This window comes from Eucyclogobius newberryi, unplaced genomic scaffold (genome assembly GCF_026437365.1).
Source record: "Eucyclogobius newberryi isolate DKJ021-1_F unplaced genomic scaffold, fEucNew1.0.hap1 SCAF_2, whole genome shotgun sequence".
Classification (NCBI taxonomy): domain Eukaryota; kingdom Metazoa; phylum Chordata; class Actinopteri; order Gobiiformes; family Gobiidae; genus Eucyclogobius; species Eucyclogobius newberryi.
In genome coordinates this window covers 6,848,127-6,860,729 of record NW_027315834.1, presented here as the reverse complement: position 1 = coordinate 6,860,729, position 12,603 = coordinate 6,848,127, and the positions used below count along the sequence as shown (strand labels likewise).

At 42.4% G+C, this 12,603-nt stretch overlaps 1 protein-coding gene across 2 annotated transcripts in view; it reads right to left on the bottom strand.

Annotated features, from left to right (window-relative positions):
* The window catches only part of cacna2d4a (calcium channel, voltage-dependent, alpha 2/delta subunit 4a), a 162,433-nt gene that overhangs the window by 26,441 nt on the left and 123,389 nt on the right, over positions 1–12,603 (bottom strand). For both annotated transcript variants that reach the window (XM_072455204.1, XM_072455205.1), the window contains exon 27: positions 12,418–12,479. In XM_072455204.1, coding sequence (XP_072311305.1) covers positions 12,418–12,479 — 62 coding nt within the window. The remainder of the gene's footprint in view (positions 1–12,417; positions 12,480–12,603) is intronic.

Below are 12,603 nucleotides of genomic sequence, written 5' to 3'. Positions count from 1 at the left end.
GCACACATCCTGTTCCTGAACTGTGAGAGGGGTTGGAAAGTTGGGGGGGACCGGGGTTGGGTTGGCAGAGGTGACCACAATGGGGAAGGGGTTGTTGTTTGAGAACTGCTGCTTCAGTGCTTCAGACGCACGTGTATTGGACTGAGATCTAGCTCTCGACACCTCCCTGCTAAATCCGTACTTTGCATCTTTGTAGCGCTCTCTATCAGCGGCCCTGTGCGCTGCCACCTTCTGCCGCCTCAACTGGCTCAATTTGGGTGTGAACCAGGGTTTTTCATTGTTGAAAGGGACTTTAGTGTATGATGGTATAATGCTGTTCTCACAGAATCGAATGTATGACGTCACAGTGTCCGTGTACTCATCCAGACCATTTGTGGCAGTTCTGAAAACCTCTCAGTCTGTAATATCCAAACACACACATAGCTCCTCCACTGCCTCATTGGTCCACCTCTTAGAAGCTCTAGGTTTGGAGAGCTTCAGGTGGAGCGTTTCAGCCTCTGTCTGCACGTGGGGATCAGATGAACCATGACGTCGTCTGACGAGCCCAGCGCGGCCCGGGCCACGGCGCGGAAGGCGTTGCTGACTGTTGTGTAACTGTTGTGTGACTGTTGTGACTGTTGTATTGTGCTGACTGTTGTGTAGCAGTGATCCAGCGTGTTCTGCTCTCTGGTCGGGACTTTAATAAACTGTCTGTATTTTGGTAGTTCGTGGCTGAGAGTCCCCTTGTTAAAATCGCCCAGGATAATAGGAGTCCGGGAAGGTCCGCTCCACACTCAGAACCAGAACCTGGTCCGCGAGCACGCGCTTCGCCTCCTGCGTGCTCGCGCTGGGCGGGATGTAAACAGTGGTCAGGTGAGAGCTCTAAGCCGGTCGGAGCGGAGCAGTTGGAATCCCTCCAGAGTCACGTCTCCGTGTTTTTCGTCTCATCAGCAACGCCAGTTCGTCCAGTTTTTTGGATAGTGAGTTCACGTTGGAGAGGAAAATCCCAGGTAAGGGCGTTCGTGTGCCTCGCTTCCTCAGTCGCACGAGCGCGCCAGCGCGCCTTCCTCTTCTGCGGCGTCTCATGATTTTAGCCGAAAAAATTGCTATTTCTGCAGCCGATGGCTTTAATTATTAAATAATGGAACATCAACTTCCGAGTTTAGTTATTGTGTCCAGCGGGCGTGTTCTCATGGTTTTCCTCTGGCAGAACGTTTAAATCACTAAACCAAACCTTACCTGATGCGTAGAGTTTAGGTTTTCGGCTTGTGACTTGCCGTCTCCTCCTCCCTTTTCAAGATCCTGTGCCTACGACATTAAGCTATAGTAACTATAATGACGGTGCCGGTTCAGGAGAAACATTTTCTCATAAGTTCTGCCTCCTCAGTGCGAAAAAATGTAAACAAACATACAGCGCCTTCAGCAGCACGTGGGGCTGCAGTGCACGTCGCCCATGATGTCACCACTCAAAGGACTAAACCAATGTGTCACAACTGAAGGGGTAGATCGGTTTTCTTTAGACTTTCAGACTTGTTTAATAAGAGTGTGTGAATAGTAATCATATACATTCTGATGGATAGAAGAGTTATCAGTTAAAAAATATTAAAAGTTATGCGACCAGTCAGCAACCCCCCGTGATTTCCACCGATGGTTTGTAATACAATCAGACTCATATTCACAGAGAAATTAGTTTAATGAGCAAGTGAATCTAGACGCAGCAAAACGCACACGCGGAGTGCAGACATGCGATATACGGCGCCGGCGGTCTGCAGTTTAGAACCTGCCGCATTGAAATGAGACTTTCTTGGCCAGACCTGACCATCTTTCTGTTAAATTTCATATCACAAATGTTACAACGCAACACTCATTCGCTAAGCACAAGCGCAGGAGCAGATCGAGATGTGATCTGCCGCAGCAGCGGATGCTCCTCGGGCAATGGGTACGCCACGAGACCCCAGTTCAAAGACAACTGCCGAGTGTAAATATCTCACGTTACAACTTGGGCACCTTATTGACAGGTGTGACCCGTATATGTACAATATCTTTGTCCTTTGTAAGCGGCTGGAGCAGCTTTTATTCAGGAGCACCGTACAGCCCGAAAGGTATGGTATGTTCTTTTTTTTTAGTTAAGTACTCAAGAGAATGTTTAAAGACCTCTGTCACTCATTCATGAAAATTTTACAGTCACCAGACCTATGACCTTATTATTAATGGTTATGAGACTTGCATTTCAAAAATGTCACTTTTCTTTACGACTTCATGGACAGCCCTAATGTCCACACATTGAGCCTTTATGGACAATACATCTTAGAAGTCCTGCTGTGGTGACATAGAGCGTGCAATTGTGAATGGGACTATCTATCATCCTTTTCCATCCATTACAGTAAAGTGTCAGTCGTTTTCTTTTGCTTCTCATCACTGCCTTCTGCCATAATGCACCACAATCCATTAGGACCGACAGCAGAATACTGTCTCCCCATTTTTGTGCAGAAAAATAGCATGATTGAATGAAAAGTTAAATGTTTCGGAAAAATAATTCATGCTTCCTTGTTATAAGCTTTTGATTTGTTTAAAGTTTGGTTATTGAATTCTAAAGGTCAGGAAATTGCTTGGGAAATGTCAAATTAGAAGTAAAATCGGGCTATATATAAGCAGTTTTTTAAAGCAGTTGATACTATTGCTTATGTATGAGAGCAGGCCCCTGTAGAATTAAGCGCGACTCTATGCTCCAGGGCGAGCATAGAGTGTGTATATATATATATATATATATATATATATATATATATATATATATATATATATATATATATATATATATATATAAGATAAGATGTTCCTTTATTGTCCCACATGGGGAAATTTCAGTGTATATATATATATATATATATATATATATATATATACACTGCTGTTCTGCAATGGTCTGAACCCCCTCAGCCAAATAATCAACAAGACTGGCTATGGATACCGACTCAGGAATGGGGCTACCATCAGTCACCTCCTCTACATGGATTATATCAAGCTGTATGCTAAGAGCGAGCAGGACATTGACTCCCTGATCCACACCACCAGGATCTATTTGCCTGACCAGTCATTCCCAACACGTTTTGACAGACTACTTAACAAAACCGCGAGGGTCTGGGGCTCGACCGCAGAATTTCAATTTCTAGGGCGGAGTTTAGAAAGCAGAGACAGAACCAATCACATAAACCCAGAAGTGATGCAAAAAACGTGACACGCTTAACCGGATATAACGTAGCCCATGTCAACAAGGCGTGTTCCGCGTTATCCGTCCCCGAACGCAGAAAATGTCTCCTGAATCGCGCTGACACCCTTCGTATAACCGCATCTAAAGCACGTTCATCATGGCAAGTAGAGTGGACTTTCCTGATTGTTCAAACCGAGGCGAGAGCAGAAGTAAACACTCAGTCACGAGCTGGGTCTGCCATCTTGAATGTTTTGGAACGGGGGTGAAAAGCAACTTCCGTATCTTCAGTGTGACGCGTTAAAACCTTAGCCTGGGATTGGATCGAACGATTATGGTCTGACGACTTCATTGGCTCTGACTCGGGTTCCAGACCCTTACGCATTCGAACAGAATGTGGGAGGGGCTGGCGGGTCAGGGAAAGAATCTATAGCTCAGATATCGGAATGTCTAGCGAATGGACAAGAGAAGTGTGGGCGGATGGTAACTAAGAGAAGGGAGGTACTCCACACAGAGGGGGTCTCACTCCCAGAAGGAACAATAGCAGACATTGAGGACAGTTACCAAGTACCTGGGAATCCCACAGGCAAATGGCAACCTCGAAGAGGTAACAAGGAAAGCGGCTACGGCCAAGTACCTACAACGAGTGAGGCAAGTCCACAGAAGCCAGCTCAATGGCAAGAACAAGTCCCGGGCAATAAACAGCTACGCCCTGCCAGTGATCAGATACCCTGCAGGAATAATCAGTTGGCCAAAGGAAGAGATACAGACCACAGATGTTAAGACACAAAAGCTCCTGACCATGCATGGAGGGTTCCATCTCAAATCCAGCACCCTGAGACTATACACTAGCCATAAGGAAGGAGGCCGGGGACTAGTGAGTGTGATGAAACGTCCAAGATCCATAAGTACATCAAGGACAAGGCTCCTACAGATGACGTGCTCAGTGAATGTCTCAGACAATGGGGAACAGAGGATGATGAGGTGCTGGAGGGAAAATCATGGGAGGACAAGCCCCAACATGGGATGTACCACCGGAACATAACTGAAGTGGCTGATATCACGAAATCCTACCAATGGTTAGAAAGAGCCGGTCTGAAGGACAGCGCAGAGGCCCTGATCATGGCAGCACAGGAGCAGGCCCTGAACACCAGATCAATAGAGGCCCAGATCTACCACACCAGACAAGACCCAAGGTGTAGGCTGTGCAAAGGGGGCCCTGAGACCATCCCGCACATAACTGCAGGGTGCAAGATGCTGGCAGGGACAGCATACATGGAGCGCCATAACCAGCTGGCTGGCATAGTGTACAGAAACATCTGTACAGAGTACGGGCTGGAGACCCCAAGGACAAGGTGGGAAACACCTCCAAAGGTGGTGGAGAACGACTGAGCCAAGGTCCTCTGGGACTTCCAGATACAGACAGACCGAATGGTAATGGAAAACCAAACGGACATAGTGGTGGTCGACAAGGTGCAGAGGAAAGCCGTGGTGGTGGGCATTGGGATGGTAACATCCGGAAAAAGGAACATGAGAAACTAGAGAAATACCAAGGCCTCAGAGAGGAGCTGGAGAAGGCCTGGTGCGTGAAGGTATCGGTGGTGCCCGTGGTGATCGGAGCACTTGGGGCAGTGACCCCCAAGGGGCAGTAACCCCCCTCGCAGGAAATACATGGGAAAGATACTGTGCAAAACCCTCAAGCTTGTATCATATATTTAGTTTTAATATTAATTTTCATTTTTTGGAAAAAAAATTCCATGGAAAGGAAATATAAATTTGAAATCATACTTCTAAACATCATGGAGATAGATATGTTTTAAAACATTTTTAAAGGAGACAAGCAGGAAGAGAAAGAGTCAGGTTTGTGGAGATGCAAGCCCGCTGTAAGGTTTTTATATATTTTAGTGCAATAAACTATAACAAAACAAGAGTCTATAAAGCATAGACCTTTTTGAATTTTAATAACAGCAATGAATATTGGGTTGGGTGTAGCATCTGTTGAATACCTTTGTTAAGTGCGAAATAAAGCTTGACTGATCATGTCTTTGAATGCTCATTATAGAACACACCTAGCTGTTGGCCCTGGGACAGAAACATGTCAGTCTATAAAGAGTTCCTATTTATCTTGGTCTAATCCAGCTCAGTGCCCCTCTTCTCTCCTCCGCTCCATCAGGCAGCGGTGCAGGCTCACAGGGACAGATTCACAGTGACAGATTCACACCATATTTTTACCCAGGCATGTCTAAGGGAGCTTTAACAGCACATTTAACAGTGAAAACACCTGTCAAGTGTTTTTATACACGTTTTCCTTTCACTATCTCACAGTTTCATTACACCAATAGACTTACCAGACTAGGAGTCAGGATACGAGAAGAAACATCACAATTTTCTTTCAGTCGCGGTTGGATATGGATTATTATTCCTATAGTGTTTGGCGTGTTTTAAGAAATGAAACTTTCAGAATGATAAAATGAGTTAATGTGAAATAAACAGCCAGCATAAAAATGTGTTCTACATTTATGTTTTTTTTATTTAGTTTTCATTCAAATGTTTATTTTTTTCTTCTAAAATCTTCACAATTATAATTATTTTTTAATTCATAAATGCACTGTAGTCTTTTGTCATGTAATACATTTAAATCTGTATTGCCACTGTATGGATATTCAAAAGGATCCAACCAATTAATATCCCTCAAAGCAACTGTATAATAAACTGCATTATTAACAAGGGCTGGAAGCAAGGCGGGTAAAGTGTTTCGCCAACAACAGAACGCATTGGTGGAAGTAGAAATTTAACTGCAACCTTTAAGTCAGTGGGCAAACTGCTGCCTTAGGGCAAACTGATGGAGGTGTGGCTTCAAAACGCCCATATGACCACTAGGCCTGTGCAATTAATCACATTTGAATCAGATCAAGAACCAATTGTTTAATTTTTTAATTGTGTGGACCACAGCCAATCCTCTGTCAGTAAAAGCATGTGGTTTGGAGCAGAGTTCAGACATTGGATGTATAAATATATAATTAAAACAAACAATAAAATATTCTCTTTCTTGGAATGGCACTGAATAAAATTTTCTTAATTTTTATAACAAGAACAGTGAACTCACTTAAAGTGAAAACCTAAATGCAGCTTCACATTACTCTCCTTATATCTCCTTAGAATATAACACTCTGCAATTATTGTTGAGAGCAATGCACCCAATTCCACTCTGAAGCCGTTATGAAAATGATTAGTATGTTTTAAGAGTAGTCAATCATAAGGATGTTGTTGATTGTACAGAGGCTTATGTTACCATCTTGCTACGGGGCTGCTCAAATATTCCACTGACGCTGAAGTGAATTTAGAGTTAAAAATTCCCTTAAACCTTTGAAAACCTTTACCCAAGCCCTCATTAGCCCCAACCACAATCAATAAAATTCTCGACTTCCTCTTGCAACTTGAATACCAGCAGGCAGTGCTTGCTCATCGTGTTGTCTTTTTTGCCTACCACAACTGGACGTGACATTGTGATTGCTTGTATACAATGTTTATTCAACGACAATAAAAGAAGATTATGAACATAATAACTAGAACAGTGTCCTGGTTCAGATGATGGAGGATCCATTAGTTCCTGTTAGTTGGTAGGTAGCTCATGTCGTACTACATATTTCATCTGCTAATAACATTTTAATGCTGAACTCTGAGGCCAGTTTTTCACAGCTGTGGGCGGTGTGCATACTTAAGCCTGAAATATTAACATGACTAGAGCTTCACTTAAAGCTCAAGTGCAAATAAATGCAAACAAGTGCAAATAGCAAATCCATTTTACAGATGATCAAAAGAGGTACACAAGGTATTTAAAGGTACACTATGAAACTTTCTTTTCTGGTGAAGGGTCTGCCGCCTGCTCTTTTCAGGACATGTCTTTGCTTTGCCTTGAAAGTTCCACAGGCATTAAAGGTGAAATATTATCTACAGTGAACTTTGATGAGCTTTTAACTGTGTTATGAAGGTGTTTTCCCATTATTATCTTACTCAATCTACATTTGAGGCCCAAATGCTCCGAACATCCCCTACTCCCATACTTGCCCACTTCCCTGTACTTACTGGGATTATATATAAAAAAAAAAAAAATCAGACTCCAAGTCATACATTTAAGGTTCAAATATACCACGTAGATATTTTTCAGCAATAAAAACAACGTATATGAAAATCTACTGCTTGTTTTGGTGAAATGTTGCTATGAAGAGGCGGGGCTTATCAGTCCTGCAGTTTTTAACAGGTCAATGGACCTGTTTCAATTATTAAGCTTTTTAAGAACAATATTTCAGTTTACAATGAACGGAATTAATAAAATAACGATCTACATATGTAATAGTTCAATACTAAGTATTAAAATAGCCTCTATACAGATCTGAACTGAAACTTTCCTGGGTGGTATCACATGCTCTTTTCAAGGCAAAGAGATAAGTTCAATGCCAAACTTTGAAACATTTCAGGCAATAAGCAGGTGGTTGACCTTTCAACAAAAAGTTAGGTATAGTACACTGTAAAGTGTTTGAGCATGTTGATTCTGGTGATGCTGATACATTAGGAAGAAAGAAGCTGAGGAGGCTTGAAGGTCCTGCTGCTGACTGAAGAGATAGAGAATGTATTTATATGAAATCTTTGACAGGTAATTCGTCAAATATGTATAGGAAAATGCATCCTCATTATTCATGCATATTTGTCAGTGTTATACCTTTCGCTGATAATTCCAACATTTCATTCATGACTTCCGAATCATGCATGCCTTTTCCACCAGGCCACTTAAAATAGACAGCACCACACACACACAGGCACGCATGCAGGCAGGCACGCAGACACGCACACATTGACGCGTGTTTGCCCAACGCCATGAATTAAGGATGCCAGCCAGTGGAAACAGGGAGATAAGATGATTATGTAAGCAGTCTATGGAAAGAGATAGAAAGAGAGAGTTAGAGCAAGAGAAAGAGAGCGGAGGGACAAGACGGAAGTTACGAGGAAATGGAAGATGGTTCCAGGACATTGGGTGAAGGACTGGGCAATATGACTCACAAATAAACATAGCTTCCAATCTTAATTCTTCGGTGCAATTTAGACCTTCTGGCCTGGGCCCCATGTGTTTAGCAAGGGCAGGTTATCAAGTCTTTTTATTATACCTGAATGAACCTGTAACTTTTTGTCTAACAAATTATTCTGGAGCGTGGGCTTGGGCCCTGGACTGCCATCTTGTTTCCCTGTTCTGTTCTGCTGTTCACGTATAATCATGTAAAACCAGGAGTTTTTCTTAATGGCTAAATCATAATATGGACAATGTTTTAACTGTGTCTTCGATATATTATATTCTTTTGGGTTTAAAGACCCTGGCATTATTGGCTATAATATTCTGTTAATTTTAATTCAAACAAAGCTATTCATTCCATCTGAGACAATGGGACTGACGACCCCAGATTTAGGAGATTATGTGCTTTGAATGAAGGCAGTTCAGTTTCAGGACACAACTCCCTTTTCCCTCAGGGCAGGGCTAATCTAACTCAAGGCAATGAAAATGACGGCTGGAAGTCAAAATGTCTTGATAAAAAAATAAAAAAAAACCATTGTCCAGATGACTACGTTTTAAACTTGTTCTACTACTTAGACACGGGCAGTAATATAGAACATTCGCGATGCTCTGTAGTATGAATAAATCCAGAATTAAACAAGGCTAAATACCAGTAATGACTCACAGAATGATGAATGTGCAGTAAATACTATAGTGGCTCAGATGGCTTGTGCATATGGGCCTGTCACCAAGTAGCACAAACATAAACACACGCTCTCACACCTTCTGAAGAAGGACAACACATGTGGGGGTGTGGACGCATGAGAATATCAGTCACATTATGGCTAACCAGCAGCAGCGTCACTAATGCTCTTTTAACTGCTGTCATTTGGAGCAGAGATGAAGGGCCGGTCTTATCTCTGTTGTGGTGACTGTGGGAGGCAGCGTTAGTTAAGCCGTTTTGATGGTTACCCAACACTAAGGTTCGCTAGTCTGAAGGTTCACAAGTCCGAAGATTTTAAAGGTTCACTAGTCCGAAGGTTCGCTAGTCCGAAGGTTCACTGGTCCGAAGGTTCACTAGTCCGAAGGTTCCCTGGTCCGAAGGTTCGCTAGTCCGAAGGTTCACTGGTCCGAAGGTTCACTAGTCCGAAAGTTCACTGGTCCGAAGGTTCGCTAGTCCGAAAGTTCACTGGTCCGAAGGTTCACTGGTCCGAAGGTTCACAAGTCCGAAGGTTCACTGGTCCGAAGGTTCACAAGTCCGAAGGTTCACTGGTCCGAAGGTTCACTAGTCCGAAGTTTCGCTAGTCCGAAAGTTCCTCATAGGGCTAAAGTGAAGGTGCATAGACGGCATCGGGATGTAGTCAGTCTATAAAATGTGCACGAAGCACGACGTCACAACATTTTGTGTACCAGCTGCTCACAGGTGGCACCCCAAGTTGTACTGTGTATATAAAAATAACAAGGGAACATCTCAAATCCTCCGCTTTATGCCCTCATTTGATCGTAAGAAATATGCGTGATCTGAACCCTCCGCTCTATGTCTTCGTTTGATCATAAGTATAGAAATATGCGTGATCCGATCACCGTAGGATTGGTAGTCAAAAAGGAAATTCAGCTTTTGAAGAATGCCGACTGGAAAACAGTTTAATCCCGGAGTTATCTAATTAATTAATAATACGATAAGGAACTCAGGCTATGCACAGAAACAAGTTGGTTAGAGAAAATACGTGAGTTTAGTCATAAAAAGTGCATTAACACTCACTAGAAAAGTCTTAAAAGCCAGTGTGTAGGGCAAAGGGAGGCGAGTCCGGACTGCGCGGACTCACATCTTCGGACTACCGAACCTTCGGACTAGCAAACCTTCGGACCAGTGAACCTTCGGATTTGTGAACCTTAAAATTTCGGGGAAATTTCGGACCCGTGAACCTCGGATTAGTGAACCTTCGGACTCGTGGGCAGCCACCGGTTTGATATGGAGGGGGATTAGTCATAGGGCTGGTGAAATGGCACTAAAATAACCAATTATCAACTAGACAAAAATAGATACCCAGTCTAGATGCCTACGCGACTTTTCAATCACACTCCACCCCAATCCCGAAGCCTCTCTGACCGTTCTCACCTGCTCCCGAGTGCCACTCGGCACCTGCTGGCCTGAGAGAACCTCAACCGTCCTGAGTTTTTGTTTATTTTTTGTGTGTGCGCAGCAGTGCCTTATGAAGGCTTCGGTTGTGTTGTGCAGAAATACTCTAGTACAGGGGTTCCCAATACGTCGATTGCGATCGACCAGAGGCAGTGGGGTCGATCGTGCCGAAGCTCGCCGCAGCGCAAAAGCGCCGAAAAGCGCTGGAAAGATCCAGCAAAGCAAGGGGGCCCCACCGCTGACAGCGCTGGAGAGCAAAGCAGTCGCGCAGTGTGAGTGTGGCTCGCAAAGTGGAGCCACAGAACACAAAAGCTCAAAGGAGGAGAGGAAGAAAGGGGGAGAGGGAAGGAAAGAGAGAGGAGGATACAGGTAGTTCCAGAGCATAATCTCACCTGTAAATGCGTTTTTATTCTTCACAAATCTGTTTGTTGTTGGCCTGAGCCAAAGGAAAGTTTCAAGCCCCTCCCCGAGCGTTACCATGGAGCTGATTTCACTAATAAATGATATAATGCTTAAAAGAGCTACAATGAGGGGCCAATAAGCATACATTTATATTATTTAATCCATTTGTGGCCATTTTATTTTCAAATTAATATGCTGTATTAAAGAGTGGGCAGGTTAATTGTTATTAAAACATATTTTTTTTTTGGCACCGACAGCATGAAGCCAAATAAATTACACATCAATAAAACACACACTTTGCTTTGCTAACATATCTGGGGTGCGGAGTTTATACGCTCACCGTATTTATAGTCGTGGCGGAGAGTAGGGGGGGCGCAAAGTGTTTTCTTCTTCCTAGGGGGGGCTTATCAGAAAATAATTGAGAAGCACTGCGTATAGCCTAATTATGGATAAACAAAAATAAAAACCTCTTTGATACTGACAAAAAAAATAATACAGTTATACAATAATTTAGATCTATAGGTAGATCTTCGGGCTTTGTCGACTATAAAAGTAGCTTGTGAGCCAAAAATGTGTGGGCACCCCTGCTCTAGTATATCTCTAATAAAGCTTCACTTATCACAATTTTTGTTATAATGCAAAGTAAATATAAACTGTTCAGAGGGACACATACAACACCAAACAGCTTTCACACCCACCACTCACAGCACTCTTTCATATACTTCATCAATTAATTCAGCAGCATGGCTTGATTCTATTTACATGGCTCAAAGCATCAGCGTAATATATCCATCCACCTGAGCACTCCTCCTCTCGCCTCCTCTCACCTGCTTTTCTCCGTGGCAGCGAGAAGAGGTTTCCAAACTGGCATTTTGAGATTTAAAGTTTTATTTAAAAAAAAGCTTGCTTAGGTCTGAGGGCCAGCTCCAACTTGTGTGGTCCTCTGACCGTCTTTTATTATTATTTATTTATTTTTGAGGGTTAAGCGTGTGTGTGTGTGTGTGTGTGTGTGTGCATATGTGTGTTTGAGGAAATGATTGGTGGGGGTTGAAGAAGCGCAGAATGGCAGCCAACAGCTATGGCTACACATGTTGCCATAGAGAGCCCAAATTACAGAGACAGTTTGCAAATGTAGGCAATAAGTATTGAAGTAAAACGTAAGTAAGGATTTTTATGGGAGGTGCAACGCAGCAATTCATCTGATGTTGAACTGCACTGCGTAAATGCCATAATTGAAAACTAATGAGCCGAAAGAACAGCTAGAAAACAATTCATAATGTTCTCATGGGATAAAAAGATGGAAAAATACAGTGGAAAAAAGTAGGAATGTGACCTAAATTCAACTCTTTCTCTTCAACATTACAATATTTTAATTTGTTTTATACTAATATTTAATAATAATAATAATAATAATAATAATAATAATAATAGTTCTGTGTGAAAGTTTCACACAGAACTATTATTATTATTATTATTATTATTAAACTGTACCGTGGAGGCAAATATATCAATAATGACTGTGGAACTACATTATGCTATACCTGTTTCACAATATTGTCACACCCAAATTACAAACATGGTTAAAAGCTCAATTAAGTAATTTTAATATAATATAGCCATTTTGATAAAAAAATAACTTGATCTTACCTGAGCTGCAATTGCCCAGAATCGTGCCTCAAGAGAATCTAACGTCATCTGGACACCAACAGCTGAGGAAAGAAAACAAACTTATTAAAATTGATCAGCAAAATAAACACACACAAATCAGAGTTAAATTATGTTCTGAAAAATAAAATGTAATGGAAAAACCCTTCTTGCAAATGACTGCAGCTA